This window comes from Puma concolor, chromosome B2 (genome assembly GCF_028749965.1).
Source record: "Puma concolor isolate L17-30 chromosome B2, mPumCon1.1.hap2, whole genome shotgun sequence".
In the NCBI taxonomy this organism is placed as follows: Eukaryota; Metazoa; Chordata; class Mammalia; order Carnivora; family Felidae; genus Puma; species Puma concolor.
Genome location: NC_141671.1, coordinates 130,098,595 through 130,125,011, shown reverse-complemented (window position 1 = coordinate 130,125,011; position 26,417 = coordinate 130,098,595). Strand labels below are relative to the sequence as shown.

General features: G+C 34.7%; 1 protein-coding gene and 1 long non-coding RNA gene across 2 annotated transcripts in view; one reads left to right on the top strand and one right to left on the bottom strand.

The window, feature by feature from the left end:
- Positions 1-318: 318 nt before the first annotated feature.
- The window catches only part of VTA1 (vesicle trafficking 1), a 69,553-nt gene continuing 43,454 nt past the window's right edge, over positions 319-26,417 (bottom strand). Inside the window, exons 6-8 of the mRNA XM_025925694.2 lie at positions 14,198-14,371; positions 8,100-8,180; positions 319-1,412 (exon numbers count right to left, since the gene is read on the bottom strand). Of these exons, the coding sequence (XP_025781479.1) occupies positions 1,267-1,412; positions 8,100-8,180; positions 14,198-14,371 (401 nt within the window). The 3' untranslated portion in view covers positions 319-1,266. The remainder of the gene's footprint in view (positions 1,413-8,099; positions 8,181-14,197; positions 14,372-26,417) is intronic.
- Positions 10,454-26,417, top strand: part of LOC147581256 (uncharacterized) — a 28,676-nt gene continuing 12,712 nt past the window's right edge. The window contains exons 1-2 of the long non-coding RNA XR_015251584.1: positions 10,454-10,636; positions 23,648-23,732. This is a non-coding gene — a long non-coding RNA (uncharacterized LOC147581256). The remainder of the gene's footprint in view (positions 10,637-23,647; positions 23,733-26,417) is intronic.

Below are 26,417 nucleotides of genomic sequence, written 5' to 3'. Positions count from 1 at the left end.
ACCACAGATTAAACATAAATAATGGGCAAGGTTTTAGTTCAATAAAACTTTATTTACATAACTGGTGGTCTGCCCATTGACCATACATAGTTTGTGGACCCCTACGTTAAATGACTCCAATCTCAGTGGGATGAATGAAATGGACCAGATAAATTTCAGGTAAATTTAGCAAATTTACCTCTTTTTAAAAATTGTTCGCCTTTTACTTTAGAAACATCCATGTTCCTGTAACTAAACATAATGACTTAAAAAAAAAAATGACAACTCTAGCATGCAAATTAAAACAGACATTTGGCTTTGTAATAAACGGAACGAGTTAAAAGAATCCTTGTATTTATTTTTTACACAGCACAAATGTAGGTGACACACAGTAAGTCCGTCACTTCCCACAAAACTTATAAACTGAACAACTGAGAGTCTAAATTCTTGTAGTCTTCTGCAGCGCTCAGAGCTATCCACTTTATGGAATCCATTCCATAGCAGCAGAGGAGAACCTTAACTTAAAGCACCAAGTTTCCAGGCATTACTACAAATGTCTTCTTTTCATTCCCTAATACATGCAGTCAAACTGCCTATGAATAAATACCAATTCACTTTAAGCTTCAATGGAGAAGGGAAAGCTGTTGGGAAACCAACATTATTCTTAAGTCTAAAAGTGATTCTACCTCTTTACCTTGGTTTCTTCTGTAACAATTTTCACTTTTAATGTAGTTCTATTAAACATGAACATATTTTAATTTTGAACATAATCCCTCTCAAATTCATCTAACAGTTTAGGATGTTCATATTTGTTTTATAAATCCGGGGGGGGGGGGTGGAAACATGATCTCTAATCTAGAATATTCTGGCAATTTCTATTAAAAGTTAAATTTAGAATTTTATAAAAGTAATATAGCCTGTGTGTCCAAATTATAAGATTTTTAAAAGTCTTTAATTTATGTATATTAAGATACACTGCGAATCCCAATACATTTCATAGAAGTGTGATTTCATTCTCTGAAGCAGGGTTCAATGGGCATTTCTGGATCTTGCTAACATCAGCCCGATATACCCGGAGATTACTGGATCCACTAAATGGACAATGAAAACTGGTTGAGGCTGCTGCTGAATGCTTCAACAGGAATCTGATACACAGACACAGATTTCATTGTTATAGTCAATGCAACTGAAGTCTTCCTTAAAACTGTGCTCCTGATAGGCTGAAGAGAGAGTAATGGACTGTTAGTTCTTTAAGCCAAAAATGTACGGACGTGTGGTACAAAGGCTTCATTCTCTGCCCGTAGTTAGCAACTTGAGGGCCTTCTGTAGATTCTGCACCGCTGTGCTGACATCCTCATACTGCAGAGCACTGCCAGCATACTTGCAGTATTTCTGAGCTCTGGCAAAGTCCTCTGGTGTTAGACGGATATCCGCTGGAAGACAAACAGAGTAAGACTATCCATAAGAATAGAAACGTATTCTGTTAGGTTAAATGCTTACATTTAAAATTATAAAAAAAATATTTAAGGTTATATAAAAACATGAAGGCTTTTTTCAACCCCAGGATATTTAAATAAGTTTTTTCCCTGCTTTTCAAATTTTTTCTTACTCATATAAACTATACACATGCCACTACACAATAACTTATATGAAAAGGTTTTTTTCCCCCAAGTAATAAACTAGAGGCCTTTGTATTTTGGTAGATTAATTGCAAAAAAAAATTATATTCTGTGTAAAATAAGGACAGTAGTTTAGGTGTTTATGTTAGAATTGCTAAGCCTCTCTTTTCATGGAACAATACACACAGACTAAACCACTGAACCCTCATTTGAACTAGAATATAAATATAATTCTCAATGACAAAAATAAATAACATTTTTAAAAAATTACATAAGCCATTTGACTTTTATTTTAGCATGAAAATATTTTGTGTTTTTGTGCCATCCGTATATAAAACTCTAAGGTTTAACGAACATGCTATCATTGAACTACAAAATTCAACACGTGAACAACTTTTACAATTTATGTCCAAAATTTATTCTTGGCAAGTTTTCCAGTTACATATATGGTTAATATGGGTAGTGCTCAACTAAATAATCTGGGTAAGGGGCGCCTGGGTGGCGCAGTCGGTTAAGCGTCCGACTTCAGCCAGGTCACGATCTCGCGGTCCGTGAGTTCGAGCCCCGCGTCGGGGTCTGGGCTGATGGCTCAGAGCCTGGAGCCTGTTTCCGATTCTGTGTCTCCCTCTCTGTCTGCCCCTCCCCCGTTCATGCTCTGTCTCTCTCTGTCCCAAAAATAAATAAACGTTGAAAAAAAATTTTTTTTAAAAATAAATAATCTGGGTAAAAAAGAAAACCAAAATGCTAAAAACATTTCATTTAATCTAAAATTTGAATATACCTGAATATATATTTCTAAAGATGAAATTAAAAACTGACTTTATGTCTTGTCTTTTGAAATACCATTTTCTTTAGAATTTTTTATGAGGATTCTAAAAAGAAGTGATAGGAGGCTGAGGCACAGAATATAATGAGCAAATAATATATTTCAAATTCTATTTATAAGTCTGTACTTATAAACAGACTATTTTTGTTTAGTTACCTTTAATTTTGCCAAAGATATATGTGTGCATGTTATACATATCTACACATATAGCAACTGCAGGTATCTGGACACTAAGTTCTGATCCAAATTATTGTTTTCTTTAAAATTTTCAAAAGAGTTCTGAAATAATGGATCATAAAGTTTCTAGGGCAGGATCAGGCACCGATAAGTGCTGAAGAACTTTAATGAATGAATATGTTTCCACTTCATATTATTTCCTACATTTTAAAATGAATCAAGTTCACACAGAATTACATATTAATTTCTGACTTTAAGAGAATATAAATATACACATATCTACATATGGTAACTAGCCAGTGTGCTACATATAAATTCTTCAAATACTTGTTGAATGCTATTAAAGTTATAATGGTTAATCTTACTATTGTAAGAAATTTCACATTCCAATTTTGACAGAACTTACTTCAATTTTCTTAAGTTCCAGTCTTGCTTAAAAAGCAAAAAATATAAATCAATAAACTAGTAAAATGTAATCATATATTAAAAAAAAAGTTCTCCAGTAGTACTAAAAGTTTTAGTACTACTAAAAGTACTGAATTCTTTTAGTATTTAGTGACTTGGCATTTGCTACCACTTAAACTTAAAAGCCAATTATCCTGCAGCTCTACTGACAATTTAGTCAGGACACTTTAGGTTGTATTTTTTTCTTGAAAATATCTACTAGATTTTTCAAAGTTTTTTCTAGATATATTAAGAGGCTCTGGTCATTTAAAGCTAGACATACTATCTAGGTGTGTGAGACATTTTTGAAAACTGAGTTTACCCCACTCATCATTTTGTACTTTAACAGCCTGTCCTCTTATCTCAGGGCAATTTTTAAATATGTAGGGCATCCATCTAGAATTTACTGGACTTGCTGGAAGAAAACCCAATGCACAGAACTAATATTTTTATACCATTAGCCTTAGCACTGTTTTGCTGACATACCACTTACTTATTAATAAGATGTCTGTAGTGGCAAGAACTCTGTGACTATTTTAGTTTTTACAAACTAAACTTATACACCAATGATAAAACTATCTTAAAACACAAATATTCAGAAAATATGAATGGAAGTGTTTTAACAGGAAAATGTCATTACAGATACATATGTATCTTATAAACTTGTATGAAATTATGTAACTAGCAGATAAAATATCATTAGATAATAACCATCTTACACATTCAGATACAAAATGTAACTTACAGATTTATATAGAGATGTTAGATTTATTTTGAACAATTAAAAGAACTTAAAAAGCCATGTCAAATAGTTACTTTTGCTATTCTGTAACACTTCAGGCTTTCCTTCATTTAACAAATATCATCTAAGAGTCATCAATAATAAAACATGTCATTAAACTTTCAAATTAAAAAAAATAAAATCTGCTTAATTATGATTCTTTTAAATTAGCAGTTGAAAACTGAAGTGGAAAATACATAAGAGAACAAGTGTTCAATTTCAGTATCTGATATTATATTCCAAATTGTAAAAACTTCTTCGTGCACCCATATAGAAGCTGTTTTTTCAATTACTAAAATTTACTAGAGGCCATAATCAGAGCAGAGAGAGCATATTGTGGACCTAAAAGGTGTTTAAAGGATTAGAGAGGCTGTCTAACAGAATATCTCTTTTCTGAATTCTATGCTTAATATGTTCCAAATGGCTTTAGGCAAGACAGTCCTCATCACAGGGCTGCTTTTCTCCTTTACAGGGCAGTACGAGAAGGCAGAAGACAGCTAGGGCTATTAGTGAAGTTCCCTATTGCAGCAGAAAGAGCCTGGGTCAGCACTGGATCAAAGATAACATTTTTGGTGTAAAGAGAAAATCTCTGCACACTCAGTTGACAGGATAGAAGAATCCATTTCCAAGGTTGATTTATCTAATGTCATGACAGAGCAAAGAATAGTTCATTGTAAAAATTTCCAAAATGGGTCTTTAAAGACTCTTTTCTATCTAACTTGGTAATTTTAGAAATTCACGTCAGGGACTTTGGATAATCTGACCCTAGTGGACTCTATAATCCTCTGACTTGAATGGAAAGCACAGGCAGGATCATAGGGGAACCATGTGATACCCAGTAAACCTTAAGGGTAGAGACAAACCTCAGTACTAAACCCTTATGTGCAGGCACTGCCAAGATACGTCACTTAAAAATGGCAACAGCAGTAATGATTTGAGGCAGAATTTGGCTGCATCGGGCACTGTGCTAAATACTTTTCAGATATTCCATTTAATCTTCCAAAAAAACTTACGAGGTACGTTGTTATTCACATTCTAATACTACATACGCGAGTTAAAAAGGGAAATGCTCTGCTTCCTGTATCTACCACCTTTCCAATCCCATTCTCTTCTCCACACTCAGCCACAGACTCACTACAAAAATATTTAATATATTAACACACATATAATACGGGTATTAAAAGGTGATGGGTACTGAGCACTAAAGAGAAAAATGTAGCAGCAAAGGGGTTTAGGGAGTATTAGAGGCGGTGGTGAAGCTAGTGATGGTTATGAGACGACTGGTTGTAGCCTGTGCACTCTCTAGAATTTTTCTATGTACTTAAACACATATGTACATGCGGGAAGACAGAGTCTTAATTTTTTTTCCCTAAACAGGCTCATACTATACAGAATGTTCTACAACTTGCTTTTTTAATTCAGTATGTGGAGGAGATCTTTCATGTCAGTTACTATATTCTTTTTTAATACGTGCTCAGTAGTCCATAGGACAAATGGACCATAATTTTCATTATTATTAAATAATACCATAAGATTATCTTCTACTACTATGATGATGTTGAAAGAAAATATCCTTGTAAACATGTTTAGTGTTCATGTCTACGTATTTGTTTAAGACAGATTCCTAAAAGTGGAATATAGCCGGGTCAAAAAATTAGTGACCTAATACTGCTGCGAAAAACTTTACTAACGTATACTGCCCAGCAACAGCATGCCAAGAGTCATTCCCTAGGTCTTCACTGACACTGTAGATTATCAATCCTTTAAAATACATTTTAATTTCTGTAATTAAAAAAAATTACATTCCACGTTAGTTAGCATATAGTGCAACAACGATTTCAGGAGTAGATTCCTTCATGTCCTTAATTCCTTAATTCCTAATTCCTTCATTTAGCCCATCCCCTTCCCACCACCCCTCCAGTAACCCTCTGTTTGTTCTCCATATTTAAGAGCCTCTTATGTTCTGTCCCCCTCCCTGTTTTCATATTATTTTTGCTTCCCTTCCCTTGTGTTCATCTGTTCTGTGTCTTAAAGTCCTCATATGAGTGAAGTCATGTATTTGTCTTTCTCTAATTCTGCTTAGCATAATACCCTCTAGTTCCATTCACGTTGTTGCAAATGGCAAGATTTCATTCTTTTTGATTGCCGAGTAATACTCCATTGTGTACACACACACACACACACACACACACACACACACACACACCCCACATCTTCTTTATCCATTCATCCATCAATGGACATTTGGGCTCTTTTCATACTTTGGCTATTGTTGATAGTGCTGCTATAAACATGGGGGGTGCATGTGCCCCTTTGAAACAGCATAACCTGTATCCCTTGGATAAATACCTAGTAGTGCAATTGCTGGGTTCTAGGGTAGTTCCATTTTTAATTTTTTGAGAAACCTCCATACTGTTTTCCAGAGTGGCTGCACCAGTTTTCATTCCCACCAGCAGTGCAAAAGAGATCCTTTCTCTCTGTATCCTCGCCAACATCCGTTGTTGCCTGAGTTGTTCATGTTAGCCATTCTGACAGGCGCGAGGTGGTATCTCACTGTGGTTTTGATTTGTGTTTCCCTGGTGATGAGTGATGTTTAGCATTTTTTCATGTGTCGGTTGGCCATCTGGATGTCTTCTTTGATTCATGTCTTTTGCCCATGTCTTCACTGGATTATTTGTTTTTTGGGTGTTGAGTCTGAAAAGTTCTTTATAGATTTTGGATACTCTTTATCTGATGTGTCATCTGCAAATTTCTCCCATTCCATCGGTTGCCTTTTAGTTTTGCTGTTTCCTTTGCTGTACAGAACCTTTTTATTTTGATGAAGTCCCAATAGTTTATTTTTGCTTTTGTTTCCCTTGCCTCTGGAGACATGTTGAGTAAGAAGTTGCTGAGGCCAAGGTCAAAGAGGTTTTTGCCTGCTTTCTCTTCGAGGATTTGATGGCTTCCTGTCTTACATTTAGGTGTTCCATCTATTTTGAGTTTATTTTTGTGCATGGTCTAAGAAAGTGGTCCAGGTTCATTCTTCTGCATGTCGCTGTCCAGTTTTCCCAGCACCACTTGCTGAAGGACTGTCTTTATCCCATTGGATAGTCTTTCCTGCTTTGTCAAAGATGAGTTGGCCATATGTTTGTGGGTCCATTTCTGGGTTCTCTGTTCTGTTCCATTGATCTGAATGTCTGTTTTTGTGCCATAAAATATTTTTTTATCTATTGACATAAAACCAAATTCCTACTAATTCTCAATTTCCCTGATTATTAGTATGGCTGGGCATCCTTTCATATGTTCACTGCTTATCTGTGTTACCAGCCATATTCTCTGCCTGTTTTTTGGTTTTTTTTGGTGAACTGAGTTTTAGTTATTCATTTGTAGAAGCTCTTTATATATGCTCTGAACATTAATTCCTTAAGTTTCAATTCCCTCCTGGTCTATTAGTTGCATTTTAAGAACGTAATAGGGAAGAGGGAATCTTCCGTGGCATGGAATTTATTATTTTTCATTAGTTAAGCCTGTTAAGATGCAACTAAATCAGATATGAGAACTGGGAGACAGAATCTAATATATATTTTTTCCTGATAACCAACTGTTGTAACATCACTTCTGAATATATATTCTTGCAACATTGCTCCAAATGCCACCTTTATCATTAATTTCCATACTGTGTGGCCTGGTTTCCAGATTCCCTACTGTGTCATTGATCTATCTTTTTCAGATATTTTCACAGTAGATTTTAGACAGAGCTTTTAAAATTGAGGGGGATTATAGAGGGGAGTCTGGAAACCAAGTTTAACAGAGGAATATGGTATTCATTGGGCACGTGATATGTTTTCCATTATGTTGTTGGGTAATCTGCCAGTTTATTAAAGGTTCTTTTTTGTTTTTATTTTCAATTACAGTCAGTTCTCTTTTTGGATAATCTAATAATTTAATGTAGTAGATAAGGAAGACCATAATCATAACACATGGTAATTCCGAAGTAAAGTCATCTAGTATAAGCTTTCATGATAGCTTTGGCTATATGTTTGTGCCACTATATCCAGCATTATACAAAAAAAGGAACTATAAAACTAAAAAAAAAAAGGGAATGCCTTCAAAGTTGGGTATTTTGGATAATATGAAATAATCTTGGCTCACTGGAGAATCTAGTGAACACAGCCATTCAAAGAAATGTGTTTCAAATTACCTAGGCATTCAAATATACAACACTCTTAAGGTAAAATTACCAAACAATGCCCAAAGCAGGAGATACAATATATCACAAAAACAGCTGACTTACCCTGGGACACTGTACTGAAAAGTGCAGGATCAATAGCCGGAACAGTCTGGGGAGTAGGCTGGATAGTATTACTTGTTACACCTGCAAATCGGAAAAGCACAAATGGGTATTACAGTTATACCTCTTAATTATACACTAGGAAAGCGTTTAGAGGATCATGAAGGAATTTCATTTCTTAGTATTTTGGAACCTTAATGAATTATAATTTGACACACTTATTTGATGTTGGAAGCTGCAATGGAAAACATGCAGGAAAATATATTTTGAGTGCTTACATAATGTATTTAACACAAATGGTAATATGTCTGCATACTATACTATTTTGTACATTTTTCACTTAATATATTTTCGCAATTTACCTTATTAATTTACATGGGTACATAAGTGTTCCATTTCATGTATGAACCACAATTTATAAAGCAGTCCTTTACTGATGGACATGTAGGTTGCTTTCATTCTTTTGCTACTATAGATAACACTACAGTGAATATTCTTATATACTGTGTACATATACATATGTACAATGTGTATGAATTTATTTATAGGAAAAATTTAAAGAAGTGTAACTGCAAAGTCAGGTTTTAATTTTAAACTGACCAATTTAATGACTATCTTTTGCTTGATTTTGATAATTGCTAACCATATATATTAAACTATCAACATCTGACATAATTGTTCCCACAAAACTTGTTAACCTTTAAAGGCACATAATAAATAACATTAACAAAAAAAAGGGGATGCAACCTTTGGGAGGGATCTTCAAGACTACCTAATCAAGTGTAGTGTTTTGATGTATCTAAAGCATAGAGACATGACTATATATTTTTCATATTGATGTTAAAAAAAAATGAGCAGATCAATCTAGATATCATTGCCATTCCTTGCTAAATAATTTGTGTTTCTATGTAAATTAAGTTCTCCAAACAAATCCGTTTCTCTATGGAGAAGGAATATTTTTATTAATCAGCATCTTGTTATTTAAAAATTTTTAAAAGTGTTTATTTATTTTTGAGAGAGAGTGAGCGAGAACGAGTGGGGGAGGGAGAGAGAGAGGGAGACACAGAATCCGAAGCAGGCTCCAGGCTCTGCGCTGTCTGCATAGAGCCCGTTGCGAGGTTCAAACCCACAGACCTCGAGATCATGACCTGAGCCAAACACTTAACCTGGACACTTAACCAACTGAGCCACCCAGATGCCCCAATCAGCATCTTGTTATTAAATTTTAAATGCTTATTCGTACATCTTCACATGACTAAATAGACAATATTAATTAACAAGAACAAAACAGAATTTGCACAGAAATTTAGTTATGTAGTAAAATTTTATTTAAGCAATAGTAAAAAAAATTATGTGGTGTGTATTTTATTAAGAACTTGTGGTCACAGTCGTTCAATCAAGACTTGAACTGACAACACAGGCTGCTCAGCGCCTCACGCAGCAGTAAGAAGATGCTGCCTCCATTTGTCCTGATGCACGAGCCAAGGGCTGTCCTTTGGCAGCCATCATGACATGTTCCCAGGGGGACCTAGTGTACAGGCCCAACACAAGCTCATAAATACTTGTTTTGTTTTTTTACATTTTATATATTTTTGATAGAGAGACAGACAGACAGACAGAGCACAAGTGGGGGAGAGGCAGAGAGAGAGGGAGACACAGAATCCAAAGCAGGCTCCAGGCTCTGAGCCCGACACAGGGCTCAAACTCACAGACCGTGAGATCATGACCTGAGCCGAAGTCAGGCACTTAACTGACTGAGTCACCCAGGCGCCCCTCATAAATACTTGTTAAATTTGTAAAAATAGCTTGTGGTTTATGTTACTTTTTTTTTTTTCGAGATGCCCAAATCTATCTTTCTTTCTTTCTTTCGGGATTTGGAAAGGTCTCGTTTGTCAATTCATAAATGGATCGCAGTCCCCAAGACTGTAATATGCTGGAGTGATGTGACCATAAAAACATTCCTGGGGAAAGCAGAACTGTGTTGGAAATTTCCTTCCTTCTGTTATTTAACAAAAAGAGATATTAACAAATAACTTCTGGTTAATTTTTAAGTAGATGGTTACATAGCTTATTAAATGGCATTAATATACATTCAAGAATTAAACGTTAATGGGGCGCCTGGGTGGCGCAGTCGGTTAAGCGTCCGACTTCAGCCAGGTCACGATCTCGCGGTCCGTGAGTTCGAGCCCCGCGTCAGGCTCTGGGCTGATGGCTCGGAGCCTGGAGCCTGTTTCCGATTCTGTGTCTCCCTCTCTCTCTGCCCCTCCCCCGTTCATGCTCTGTCTCTCTCTGTCCCAAAAATAAATAAAAAACGTTGAAAAAAAAATTAAAAAAAAAAAAGAATTAAACGTTAAAAAATGTCTAATTAAGTACTGAATTGTTCTACTGCCTACATGATGTGGGGATTCTGAAAAGGGAGAAATAACAGGTAGTGGTTAGAAAACTAGAAGATTATCCAAAAAGTATAACCCTAAAGAGTAGCATTTGGAGAGGCAAAGAAAAGAAAGACATGCTATCTACAAGGAACACTGTAAGCAGAGGTAAGAAAATGGGAGGATTGGGTTGAGTAAAACCTCAGTATAATCACGGAAAATAGCATTGATTGAAATGGTTAGGACAAAATATTAACAACTCTGAAAGCTGTATAGGAGAACTCAAATGCAGTGCTGATACTTAAAAGAACAACAATAAAAACGCTAAGTTTTTGATCTCTGTATGTGCTGAGCTACATTTATCATCAAAAGGCTAGTATTAATTATAAAACAGTTCTAATATTTAATCTATTTAGATTTATTACTGAGCTCTTCTTCCTGAGCACTTACAGGCTGTGTAAAGCGTAAGTTTCAAGAGAAAGGAAAAACCATCTACTCCATCACCTACTTCTGATAGTCCACAGTGGTTAAATACAAGAGGCAAACACTCCCCCTGCTTAAACAAACGTTATCGCTGCCCTCCTTGCACCTCGGTGCGTTTTTGTGGAAGAACTAAAAACTGTATATTAGTACATACTATTCTTTTCAGCTATCTTAAGGATTTCCCTTTGATAAAAGTGCATCCTGGATCTTTATATGAGGGAAAGTAAATCAATCTTAAAGTGAGTAAGAGGGGAAACATCTGCTATATTTATAAACTAGAAATGTTATTTCATTTGCTATTAGGCAACTCTGGACTTTTTTTTTTTTTAACTGTTTTAAATATAATAGAAAAAAAAAATCTGCCAGCTAAGAGGAGATTCCAAAATCTTAAACCAGTATTAAGGGGTAAATTACTATATGGGAAAAGTAGATTTTGATTTAACAGGGTTTTAGTTCCTTGGAGGAAGAGACATAGAAAGGAGGTGCCAAAAACAAAATCAGAAAGACACGGGTTCAGTTTCTAGTTCTGTCACTAACAGGTATGCCTGTACATTTGTTTTCATGGGACAATTGCTTAATTTCTTTATAGTATGTAAATAAGAGACAACAATTTCTAATATAGTTGCTGTAAGAATTAACTTATAAAATAGCTATGGCAATTATTTAAATGCTAAGTCTATTTAGAGTGTATATAAAGTAACACAAGAGAACCTCAACCTAAATAAGTTCCAAGGCTTTTGGTTTTATGTGCTTGCTCTGAGGAACAAAAGAGAAAACATAAAATAAAATAAATAAGGTTTATGCCAGTTAACTGGATCAAAATTAACTGCTTATGCCAGAAAACTTCCTAACAGAAAACTACCTCAATATCTATCTTTATGTATGTCATGAATATTCTAAGCAGGAGATACTGTTAGTCTGAACGTATGGAACTACTAATATTTGATCACTTTTGTTGTACCAAACCTAATTCAGCCTTCCTACTAGAAATAAGCTTTCCCTCTTCTATATATGTACTGTAGAACTATATATTAAATATACAAATATATGCCTATACAGAATTCTGCCCAAAGATATTTTGTCTAAACCAACACCCCTCATGCAACTTTTTTTAAGGTCAATATCCTACCCCCAAAGGTGACACTTCCCTTGATTCACAAAATGGTTTTAAGTGTTCATTAGCTTGCTGCTAAATACCCTGTCTTTGGCACAGAAATAGGAAGGAAGCGAAAAAAAAAAAAGGAAAAGGAAACTAATTTGCTGAACACTGATTTTGTGTTAGGCATAGTAGTAGTGAATTTTCAACCTTTTTCCCCTTTAATAATTAAAATCACTATGAGAGTATGGTTAATTTCATTTTAGAAAGAGGCAAAACCTAGGTCAGGAGAAGCTGTATAACAGTTGAGTCTGTGCTTTAGCAAGGGGTAGGCACTAATAACCAATACAATTTGACTTCAAAATGCATTTTATTTTCTAAAACTGGTGTGTCTGAGGCTCCTGCTTAGTGTTTAAATTCACTAGTATAATTAGAATAGTATTAACCTAAAGCAAATACATATAAGTAGTTGGTGGTGTTGCTTATATTGTTCTACCTGAAAATACTGAGTATTTCTAAAAGAAAAGAAAATATTTATAATTCTGTTCCATGATACTTACAGAACAAACTCAAATTGGTGTGTCTATTAAAGTCATCATACAGACCATAAAACAAAGTCAGGTTAAAATATGAGAATGGTGACACAAAAGAGGTCAGTGTTAAAATGACCACATTCATCAATATTCTTCAAGACAAAAATAACAGCAATATTTGCAGGTAATATAGAACTAAAAGTTTTAAAGGTTTTCTTTTTGTTTGTTTGTTTCTTTTATTTATCTGAGAGATAAATAAAAGAAGAGGCTCAGGGAGGGGTGGGGACAGAGGATCTGAAGCAGGAAATCCTGACCTGAGCCAAAGTCGGACACTTAACTGACTGAGCCACCAGGTGCCCCTAAAGCTAAAAAAGTTTTAAAATAGGAGGAAAGAAACTAACAATAACTGGTACTACAATGGTCAAGCAGAACACTTTTAGATAGTGGTCAACTCATGCAAAATAACCTAGAATGGTTTGGGTAAACTGAGGGTGAAAATTTAAAAGTCAATGAAGTAATGATGTGTTATTAATGGGGCTCAAAGGATGACTTTCCTATCGATCAAATATTCTGAAATGTTTGGGGGCGCCTGGGTGGCTCAGTTGGTTAAAGCGTCTGACCCTTGATCTCAGCTCAGGTCATGATCTCACGGTTCATCTGTGGGACTGAGTCCCATGTCAGGCTCTGTGCTGACAGCAGGGATTCTCTCTCTGCCCCTCCCTTGCTCACACGCATGCTGCCAAAAAATAAATAAACATTAAAAAATATATTTTGAAATGTTTGTACAGTTTACTACCATAGATTATGCGGAGATAAAAGAAATATTGTAAGAATAATTTTTGGAAAAAATCAAGATATTAAATTATGGTTTTAAATGCCCTTCTATTTGAAAAGGGTGATCTTTTGTCAACAATGCAAGTACATGTCTGCAATTTTTAAAAGTATCTTTCATTTACTGACATTGACATTACTAGAGACTAGTGTTGTCAGATCTCTTCCATGAAAGCACAGACCTATGATACTGATTTATTCAAGGATAGTAGTTATCACTTCCCTTTTTTCCTTTAGTCAACTGTTTGTAATATTAAAAGAAACAACCCAAATCCCCTGTTTTCAGTTGTCTGTGATTCCACTGCTATTGAGATTCTGTGCCTCAGTGCCTGCTCCCTCCATCAATAATGTCTATGTTGAGGGCAGAGGTCAGGTCCTAAGGAAATAAAGCAAGAAAAATGAAATCTTGCTCATCCAGTGGGACGCTGACCAACACTTCCTGTAATAGACCAGCTCACCTCACTGCTAATCCTGAACAGCACTAAAGGGCAAAAAAAAGGGAGAGGAAAAAAAGAAAATATGACTCATGAAAAGCACAGAAGTTCTTAGTAATAAAACATATAAAGTTAATAGTAACATATGTAAATGTTTTATCATTTCTCAAAAGAAAAGACAATTACTATTAAAACTTCAACAAAAAGGATTTAACCTTTTTTGTGGGTTCAAATAGAATTTAAAGATCTTACCATGTTTTATGACCATCACTAGGAGGCATAAACATGAGGAAAAGTGCGGTTCTTGTTTACGAAAGGAAGAGTTCAAAACTGGTTAACTTGAACTTCCTACCTGCGCTGGAAGGCACTTCCGCTGGCGTGTTGGCTGGAGCGTGCGCACCCGGGGGGATCTGGATTCCCGTGAAGCTGCTGGACGGCACGCTGCCTGGGTCGTAAGCTGAAGATGAAGGCCGGGGTGGCTGAGTAGGCAGGGGTGTGGCCCCAGCATCTTCGTTTTCTTCAACATCTATTATATAATATATATGTAAAGCGGAAATTAGGTATTTTGCAATAAACACACCAAATATTCTTATCTCGCTATACAGATAAGACAAACAGACCTTCAAAGGCAATTCTATTTAATGCAGTCGATAAGCAGGCTTTATCTCTTAAAATACTAGTTTTAACTGTTTTCTTTTTTTGAAACACTTAATTGTGCCTGACAATATGATTGTCACTTCTTTTAAGTTAAGACTTTTTACAATTATATAAAATCTTTGCGTATAGTATATTTTTCTTAAAAATCAGTTTTTTTTTAAACTCACTCTTTAAACTTATGAAAAACAGGATATTTTTGGCAAAACATGTCACATTTAATGCTATCCATGAGAACTTTATTTTTCTGACAGCAGCCTTTTACTCAGCATTTGTTGTTTACACTAGCTATAAAATGATTACCTGTGTGTTTGTTGTTCAAGTATTAGGTTCATCAACAAAAACAAAGAAAATGAAATTTCACATTGAGCTACCTGCACAGAAAGTAGTGAGAGACTTGTGTTGAGAAGTTTTGAGATACAGACTTAAAATATACTATATTATTAGCTGAATTTGATAACTACCTTGGGAAAGTTAAATATTGACAGTCTATTTAAAAATTACAATTAGTGGGGCGCTTGGATGGCTGAAGTCAGTTAAGCAGCTGACTTTGGCTCAGGTCATGATCTCATGGTTCATGGGTTTGAGCCCCATATCAGGCTCTCTCTGCTGTCAGCACAGAGCCTGCTTCAGATCCTCTGTGTCCCTCTCTTTCTGCCCCTCCCACTGCTCATGCTCTCTCCCAATCTCAAAAATAAACAAACATCAAAAAAAAAAAAAAAAAAAAAAAAGAAAAAAAATGACAATTAGCCACTTTTGGGAATCTTAGTAATTTGAAATGCAAACTAGAGCAACAGATTTCTGAAATCAATTTATTTCCTATCAACTTTTTAAATAACATTTTTGTCTGATCATAGCCACATTATATATCCAATGCAGATAATTTTAAGCAACCAAAAAAAATCTACCTACTCTGAAATATATGTTACTAAGTAACCGTGTACATATATTTATATTTTATATACACTAAAAGAATTTTCTCTTCTATTAGAGAACTGTAACATTAGTTCATCCTAAATGAAAGATAGGAAGGAACCTCTCAGTCCAATTTTTTTTTTTTTTCAACGTTTATTTATTTTTGGGACAGAGAGAGACAGAGCATGAACGGGGGAGGGGCAGAGAGAGAGGGAGACACAGAATCGGAAACAGGCTCCAGGCTCTGAGCCATCAGCCCAGAGCCTGACGCGGGGCTCGAACTCATGGACCGCGAGATCGTGACCTGGCTGAAGTCGGACGCTTAACCGACTGCGCCACTCAGGCGCCCCTCAGTCCAATGTTTAAAGGCACTAGAAAGTGACTAAAAGCCAGAAGAAACCAGGGTGAAGATGGCCCCCAGGAGAGGAAATCTCACCAGGCAAGGTTTGCTTTCATGTGGCTTTTCACCTGCAGCACTCAACAGTCTGAGCAAAAGAAAGAACTGGAGAGAAGTGAGCCTTGAAATATGTGTATGAACCCCAAGTAAATACTGTACGACCCTGAATTATGCACGTACAATCCAGAGAGATTCTTGAGGGTCCTGGTAAAGGCAACAGCCTTAAAGGTGAAAGACGGAAGGTGTTCAAGTTCAGGCAAGTTAACTGCCATTAGAACAGTAAGCAAGAACTTGCAGGGGAAGATAACAAAATGCAAAGGAGCTACAAGAGGTGATCAGCAATAAAAATTAATAGAAATATGGGTGGGAGGGAGGAAGAAAATGTGACCAGAGTCAGGAGAAAAAGAGAGTCTATAGAAATAGACCACAAATGACCCAGATATCAAAATTAGTAAAATAAATAAATAAATAATCACTTTAAATTAGGTATTATAAATATGTTCAATATCACAGAAAAAAATATAGTCATAATGAAAGAAGAAAAACTTACCAGAGAAAAGAAACTGTAAGAGGGACAAAAACAGGACTAACAGAAAACAAATGGTAAAAATAATAGGCTTAAATCTAGCTATAGAAATAATTACATTAAATGGACCAAATATTATTTTGAAGACTGATGTTGACCGACACAAAATACAACAACAAAAAACAAACAAAAAAGGGGCGCCTGGGTGGCTCAGTCAGTTAAGTGCCTGACTTCTTGGGTTCAGCTCAGGTCATGATCTCACGGTTTGTGAGTTCGAGCCCTGAGTCGTGCTCTGCACTATCAGCATGGAGTCCACTCTGGATTCTCTCTCTCCCTCTTTCTCTCCCCCTTCCCTTCTTGCTCTCTCTCTCAAAATAAATAAAATTTTTAAAAAATGAAAAACAAACAAACAAAACCCTATATGCTTTAAGACTCAGATATGTTTATACTAAAATGATAAAAATAGATATACTATGTAAATACCAAGTAAAAGCTGAAATGGCTAAATCCAATAATAGACACAATAGGATTCATTTCAAGGAATATTAGTAGAGATACAAGGAGATGTTTCATAATGATAAAAAGGTGAAGTCATTAAAAAAAAATCAAATTATAAAGGTGTATGTGCCTAATAAAAATGAAACGAAAGCTGACAGAACTAGTAAAATCCTCACAGTTGAAACTTTAATATGCTTCTATGACTCACATTCATGGGACACCACACAAATAAATGCAGAATATTTTCTTTTCAAATCCAAGTAGCATATTCACCAAGACAGATCATATTTTGTACCATGAAATAAATCTTAGTAAACTCTGATATATTGAAATCTTGCAAAGTATGTTCCCTGACCAAAGAGAATTGAATTAGAAATCAAAAAGAAAAGTCCCAAATATTTTTAAATTACACAATATATTTCTAAATAATCCATCTCTCAAAGAACAAAGGAAATAAATATTTTGAATTAAATGATATCAAAATTTGTGAGATGTCATTAAATCAGTCCCCACAGGGAAGATAACTGATGCTTTAAGTGCTTTTTCTAATAAAGAAGAAAAGCTTAAAATAAAAGTCTACATTTTCTCTTAAAAAGCTACAAAATCAAAACTAAAAGAAAATTAAATCTCAAGTACAAAGAAGGAAAAAATAATATAAAAACAAACATAAAGGAAATAGAAATTAAAGATATTATTAGAACAATTAAAAAAACTGAAAAATAACCAGATTAGAAAAAGGACAGAGAAATGGATAATATAAATATTAGTAATTAAAGAGGCACTATCAATACACATTCTTCAGATATTAAAAGGATAATGAGGAAAGAAAGGAAATATAAAGTCAATGAATTACACAATCTAAGGGAAATGTCATTATCCTTTCAATGTCTGTATGATTATCATCATTATGAAAAATACAGACACAAACTACCAAGACTTACCCAAGAAGAAATGATCTGAATAGTTTGGTATCTATTGAAGAAATTGAACTCACAGCAAAAAAACTTTCTATAAAGAAAATGCCTAGCCTAGATAAAGTGGCAAATTCTATCAAACATTTAAGTAAGAGATAATATCTGTCTTATGCAAACACATTCAGGAAACAGGAATAGGAATCACTGTCAACTTATTTATGAGGCTGGTCTAACTCTGATAGCAAACGTCATAAATGTGAACACATATCCAAAGATCCTTAGTGTGAGAACCAAACCCGGCTATATATTGTAAAGACATTACACATCATGACCAAATGGCGTTTACCAAGGAGTGCAGAATTGATTTATCATTTGAAAATCAATGTCATTCATATTGACAGAATAAAGAAAGAAAAACCATATGATAATTCAATAAATGCATAAAAAGCACTTGATAAAATTTAACCTCCCTTTAAAACAAAAGTTTTCAGTTCCCTGGAAGTGGCGCTTGGGGGGGGAGGGGATTCCTTAGATGAGATGGGGCCATAAACGAAACAAAACCACACACATAAATATCACTGCTGGTGCAACAGACAAGAAAAAGAAAGAAAGAAGCAAAACTGTCTCTCCTTACAGATAACATGATTACCTACACAGAAACTCTCAAGGAATCTACAAAGCAACCACAACTAACAAGTAAATTTAGCAAGGCTGTACGATACAACATCATTATACAAACATCAATTGTATTTCATATTAGAAGTAAACAAGGGAATGAAAAAACACATTTCTTGGAAATTAACAAAAGAGGTTCAAAATCTATATTCTGAAAAATACAAAATACTGTTGATAAAAATTAATGCAGGCTTAATAAATGGAAAGATGTATCATATTCGTACAATTAAAGACTCAGCTTTGTTAAGGTATACATTCACTCTAAATTGATGTATAAATTCAATGTAATATCACTCCTAATTCCAGTAGATTTTGTTTTTTTTTTTCTTAACAGAAACTGAAAAAACCTACTTTAAACTTTATGTGGAAACTCAAAGGACACAGAACAGCTAAGAACATGTGGATAAAGAAGATACCAGAACAGGTGGATGATTTCTGCCAGCTGATCTCAAGATTTACTGTAAAAAGATGGAAGGCAGTGTATAGACAAAAAAATATATATAGTGTATAGACAAAAAAATATAGTATAGACAAAAAAATATACCAATGTAACTGAACAGAGTCCAGAAATAGAATCACACAATTAACTGAATTTCTGACAATGTGTAACAACTCGTGATGAAATAATAGGATACCCTTATGGGGGAAAGAATCCTGAATCCCTACCTCACACCACGTGCACAAAAAAATTTAAGGTCTCTCACAAGCCTAAAAGTAAAAATGCAAACTACAAATCTTCAAGATTAAATATATATAAAAGAATTTTTGAGGTAGAAAAAAAGACTTGGCAGGACACAAGAAATAGCCATAAATTTTTTAAAATTATAAATTATACTTATCAGGATTAAAGATTCTTGTACTTAAAAGATAATTAAAAGAACAAGGTAAGCAACAGACTGGGAGTCAATATTGGTAAAACATGTATGTGACAAAAGACTTATGTTCATAATTTATAAAAAAAAATCAATACTAGAATGACAGATAATCCATTAAAAACCGGCAAGTATACTAATGTTCATAGCATTATTCACAACAACCAAAATGTGGAAACAATCACAATGTACACCACTAGATGAATAAATACAATGTGTATATGCATACAATGGGATATTATTCAGCCTTTGGAATGAAATTCTAAAACATCCTATAACATGGATGAACCTTGGGGTGCCTGGATGGCTCAGTCAGTTAAGCGTCCAACTTCAGCTCAGGTCATGATCTCACGGTTCATGAGTTCAAGCCCCATGTCGGGCTGTGTGTTGACAAGTGTGGAGCCTGGAGCCTGCTTTGGATTCTGTGTCTCCCTCTCCCTCTGTCCCCCCTGCCCCCTACTCACACTCTGTCTCTCTCTCTCTCAAAATATTAAATGTTAAAAAAAAAAAATGGATGAACCTGGAATACATTACAATAAATGAAAGAAACCAGTCACAAAAGGTCAGAGACTATATGATTCCACATGTATGAGGTACCTAGAGTAGTCAAATCCACAGATACAGAAGTCAGAATGGTGGTGACCTGGGGCTGGGGATCCACAGTGGAAAGGGGACTTACAGTTTAATGGGTACAGAGTTTCAATTTAAGAAGATGAAAAATGTTTTGGAGATACATGGTGATGATAAACTGAACAAGATGAATGTATTTAATGCCACTGAACCACACAATTAAAGAACTAAAATGGTAAATTTTATGTTATGTATATCTTACCACAACAAAAAAGAACAGGCAAAAGATTTAAACAGATGCTTCACCAATAAAGATATAGGAAAAGCTGATAAATACATTTAACAGAGTTCAATAACATTTAGTCATTGGGAAAATGCAAGTTAAATCACAGTGAAGAGTCACTTTACATGGGTCAGAATGGCTAAATTTAAAAATGCTAACAATACCAAGTGTTAGCAATGACATAGAATGACAGAAACTCTAATACATGGCTGTTGAAAGTGTAAATGGTACAATGACTTTAAAAATAGTTTGGGAATTCCTTAAAAATTAAATGTATATAACCTAGCAATTCTGCTCCAGCTATTGACCCAGAGCAATGGAACACATGCCATGTGTTCACATATAATGTGAAGTATGTCAAAAACCACATGTATTTGCATTTAAATGTCATGTATTCAAGTATCAAGAAGCTTAATTCTTCATAACCTCAAACTAGAAACAGCTAAAATATTCATTAGCAGATGAACTGATAAGTAAATTATTGGTATCCACAAAGTGAACTACTACTCAGCCGTAAAAAAGAATGGATTACTCATACACAAGACATAGATGAATCTCACAGATGTGATGCTGAGAGAAAGAAGCTGGGTGCAAAAGAATATTGTATGACTCCATTTACACAATGCTCCAGGTCAGGTAAAACTAAATTTTGATTAAACAAACAACTAAATCAGTTGCTTCTCAAGGTAGGAATGGACTGGGAAAGAGTATGAGGAATTTTGAGAGGTAATGGAAATATTATTTATTTAGAGGGAGGTGTGTCAAAAGTCACCGAGTCACTGAATTACTCTAAGTAAACAGGTAAACTTTAATTTCTATCTTTGCTTTTTTACAGTGGTACAGATTACTAATTCTGACTCTATCATTTGTTTTCCAGACATGAGTAAATGGATGACTAAACTGAAGCTAATGAAAGCTAGAATACTTAGTGTTGAAAAATGAAAATAATGTGTGTGTGTGTGTGTGTCTCCCTTGCTCTGTGTTCTGAGAAGGCCTAGAAGCAATGATGTATCAGCAGCAATGCAGACACCTAGTGCCTATCATGCTCAGGTTCCGAGGTCTTGGCTTCCATTCTCCAGTAAAAAGGACCAAGGGCTCTTTAAAGAAAAAGCTGATTCTAGTGCTGGGTCAAAAAAAGAACTAGATGCACTTGAAGCATTCTGATGTGTCAGAAAGCGAGGAAGTGTATACCACCAAGAACGATAGAAACACACAAAAAGGACAAAGGAGCCAGACTGAAAAACTCCCACTGTCTGAATCTGGGACAATTCTGACCATCATAAAAAGAGATGATAGTAATGGATTATAATCACTGAATATAAATTCATGAGCCCATACTGACATAAATAATTAAATGAGTAAATACACAGATGAAAGAGCTAGGAACACTCTTACAGTATAATGCCAACTTATTAATATAGAAGGAATAATGGTGTTAGAAAATCATCAGTGGATGCTAAAGATGGTGGGGTAATATTCCATTAAAAATAGGGTATTTACATAGCCTCAAAGTATCTTCCACAAACAACTTATTAATAACAAAGAGAAAATTATTTTAAAGTATAATAGCCCAGAGGATACCACATTATCTGAGTGATCAGTTAATATCACCATTATTTCACCAATATGTCACAATATTATACACTTCCAATGTGAGGTAAGGAACACAATCTCATTCTAGAGTATTTCTGCTAAAAATGCATAATAGTAATCTAATTATGAGGGACAGTCTATAAGTAACTAGCCTGTGCTCTTCAAAAACATCAGGCCAAGAAACACCTACAAAGGCTGAAGAACCATTCCAGGTGAAAGGGACTAAGGAGACATGAAAAGTAGATGTAATGGGCTGATCCTAGACTGGATCTTGGACACAAAACGCCACCAAGGAGATTACTGAATCAACTGATCAAACTTAGTATTTGAAATATTTAGAAGTAAAAGAGTGTATCTCCAACTTATTTTCAAATTCTTCAAAAAATGTGTATTTGTAAAATTATATCCTTTTGTAGAGCCATAAGCCATTTCTGAGAAGATATTGTTAAAGTTATGACATTAACACTAGATTAGGACACTTTAAGATTACATTTTAGATTCATAATGTATTGACTTATTTTATATCTCTCATATTCTTCAACTACAGGTCTTAATAGGAAATATTTATCGAGGCTAAAAAATGCTGAGGTTAACTGTATCTTATGGTTTGTTGAAAGAGAGTAATTTTAAATCACTAGAAATATGAAATATGTAATTACCTTCTTTAGTTTTTATTGCTGGAGTATAGGTTAATAATGACCAGTCAGAAGTAATACCATTTTGCAGATACTGAATTCAAATGGACGTGAAAACCCAGAGTTTGAATGTTAACAGAATTCCCTTCAGTTGAGCCTTTTCCCTAGAATGCTATTTTTGTACTAAGCATGTGGCTTCTTTATGGGCTTAATTCCATACAGTACTATTTTCAGGAGTAAGTATATTTCTCTTTTTTCTTACTCTAAGTTAACTAAGGTGTGGTATCTACTTTTTTTAAAAATGTTTTTACTAGAAATTAAATTCCAGAGAATTAGACTTTTGTTAAATGTAATACTTTTACGTCAGGAGTTAATTTAAGAACACTAGAGAATATAATGGTATATCGAGAAAATCATAGTTTAAAGAAGACTTTTCTCTTACACATTCAGATTTAAGGACATCCTCTAGTAGAGCCATAAACCACTTCTGAGCATATACTGTTAGAGGTTATGACATTGACACTGATTATGCCACCAGGTTACATTTTAAGTTGTTTTGAAAAAGCACGGAGTGAAAAAAACTCTTCATATTTTAAAGGATTTATTACTGGTATTCTGTAACTCACCATTTTCTACTATCTAGAAGCTCCACAAAAACAGAATAAAAGTAACGAATACAAATTACAAGCTCCACTTAAGCCAACTTTTGGAAAACACAAGAAAAATTATATAGATCTAATATTCTAATAAGGTAGTATTATAGAACCTAAAAGAAACCATTTCAGAACAAAAGTGATCATGATAATAATCAAAACGTAATACTTTCAAGGGCAAAAGTTAAAAATGTTAATATTAGAGAAGTCATTGATACTGAAAGAATGTCTAAAAAATAACACTGATTATTTATTAGGCATTTTGATGTACCTAAAATGATACATTTGAAATAGTACTGAAAAAGTAAAATGTTTAAAACAAAAAAGATATTTTCATGGTATATTTAAGAATATATGTATACCATATACAAGAAGTAAAGTGTCTCCAACCAAATGTTTGAACGTAATGAGAACTAGAACATGAGTAAATTTACTACAAATAATGTGTAAAAGGCACCTTAAATGTAATCAGATAATAGAAGTGGTTCAGCTTCAGTTTCCAATTTAATGTAATTACTGAATGTGAAGAAAGTTTCCATCTCTGGCCTTAGGTCCTAAGCTATCCATTCTCCATGGGTGATCCAACATTTTACTTTGGTTTCATCTCTTGCTTTCAGGCTGACAACTCCAAAGTTCTACCTTTAGCCCAGAACCTTCTCCTGCAATCTTTGGAAGAAGATCTGCCACTTGTGACTTCTCCAAGTAGTAATCACATGACTATCTCAGTGTCTTCTCTTAATTTTCCCCACCAAACCTGCTCATGTTGTATTAGTCATTTCTTTGAAAGGCTGGAAACTTAGGGATCATCTTCCATTTCCTCTGTCACTGAAGTATTCTACGTTCTATTGATTACACTTCCTTCTGTTTATCCTCATGGCCAATATCTCATCCAGGCTTTTGTTATTTATAATTTAGGTCATTAATAGCCCTTGAATTCATCTCACAATATGCAGAATTATCCTTCAACTCACTCCCCAAAATGCTCCTCCCCGCAAACAATACTTACAGTCCAGCCAGTTCTCAACTGGCCTCCCAGCTGCTTTGGAAGATGCTTTTTTCATCCTTTGTTTTTTTGTTTACCTGACTTAATTCAACTTCTCTTTGGAGACTCAATAAGCACAATCTCTTACTATCATGTATTTATTATAACTGCTTATTAAACCTATTGCTCCCCATGAGGACGTAAGCTCTTAAGTAAAGGAGCTAAGCTTCTAAGGAGCTTGTAAGCTCCTAAGTAAAGGACAATGTCTCTTATTTATCTCTGGTACTCCCTGGTATCTATCCCTTGTACTATCCCTGGTACTCAGCATTAGCTGATAAATGACTTTTAAAAAATGACATTAAAACAAATTTAAATGACATTTAAAAAAATTTTCTTCAAAAATGAATGAAAAAAATTACATTTAAAAAATCTAAGTACAAAGGTATATCCTGGGAAGTGGGAGTTCATTCCAAATTTAGGGCTCTACATCATGTCTAAAGCACAGAAGTGTTCCTCATAATGTTGGTACTATGCTCTCAAGAGAATGTTAAATTAACAGTTATGTTGACTGGCTGACGTAGAAATTTTCTTGTAACACTCAGTGGGGAAGACAAATATGTATTAAGTCTTGTTATCTAATGTCAAACTGGTTGAAGGAAAAAATGCATCTGCTTAAATGTATAACGAGAGTACAGACTTCAGAATTAGAAAGATTTGGGTTCCAATACTGAGTTTCATTAACTAGTTATTAGAGCTTGAACAGAGATGTGCAGCTACCTTCAGAAACTCTGAGAACTAAATTATATACGTAAAATATTTAGCACAGTGCCTAATACATAGCAAGTGCCCCATAAATGATAAAAATTAACATAAATTATGAAGATACTTTATTAAATGCTATATATTTTATAAAGACTTTACAAACATATATAAACAAAATAGCTCTGCAGAAATTCAGATGAAGGAGAAAATATCACAGACAGGATTCAGGTAAGTAAAGAAAGATGAGTATTTTAGGAGGGAGAAATGGTAAAGTAGGTTGATGCCACATTGTGGTTACTCTTGCTTTGTAGCCTGAGGATGCTGGCTATTTTCCCATGGACGCTTGTTAACAGTAGGCCTGACACAGAACATTCTGGACTACAGTCGATATTAAAGTAGGAAAGGAAGAATGTAAAAAACACAGGACTCCGAGTAAGTGGGCCAAGGCTCAAGTTCTAGTTCTCCTCTGTGAGGTTCTAAGTCCTTAGGCAGGCCCAAACCCCTCAACTTCCTCCTTTGTAAAATAGTAGTAACAATTCCTAAGGGATTTCTGAGGGCTTCAGAAATGTGAAAATAATCTGTAAGCTTTAAGGCACTATATGAATGCAAGGTATTTATTACATAAAATAATTACAAGAAGAATTCTATGTGTAAAAGACTATTTAAAACATTAGATGAGGGGGGCGCCTGGGTGGCTCAGTCGGTTGAGTGTCCGACTTTGTCTCAGGTCATGATCTCACGGTTTGTGGGTTCGAGCCCCACGTCTGGCTCTGTGCTGACAGGTCAGAGCCTGGGGTCTGCTTCAGATTCTGTGTCTCCCTCTCTCTCTGCCCCTCCCCTGCTTGTGCTCTATCTCTCTCTCAAAAATAAATAAACATTAAAAAACACTAAAAACAAAACAAAACAAAACATTAGATTAAGGGCATATCATGAAGAGTGCTTCAGGAATAGATAGCAAGAAATTAACCTGAAATGAAAGCATGAAATGCATGAAAGCTTGCATCTCTAAGATGTGGACTACAAAATCATTTACACAGAGTATTCATATACAAAACCACAGTGTATCTTTCTCACCAAGTGGCATTATAACACTCTAAACAGTCTCCTGAATACTAAATAAATAGAACACAAAGGTTTTCTTTGTCTCCCCCCAACCCCTTTGGTCTTTAAAAGCAGGTTTAGTGATATATAATTTGTATACAGTAAAATTCTTATTTTTTGGGTATACAGTTTTGACGAACTTATATACTGTACAACCACTACATCCCATCATCTCCAAACCTTTCCCATGTTCCTTTGTAGTAAATCCACTCCCTCACTCTAGGTACTCACTTATCTGATTTCTGTCCCTAGAGCACTGCCTTCTCTGGGATGTTATATCAATACAATCATATAGTATTTAGCCTTTTGTGTTTGGCTTCTTTCACTTAGCATAATACTTTTGAAATCAGGTGATATGGGCTCTGCTTCAGATTTTCTGTCTTCCTCTCTGCTCCTCCCCTGCTCTTTCTCTCAAAAATAAATAAAAACCTTAAAAAAAAAAAGAGGATATATATTCCTATGTACTTGTAAATTCATAAAAAATCATATGGAAAGGTACACAAAAAACTGAAAATAATGTTTATTTGGGTTTTAGTAGAATC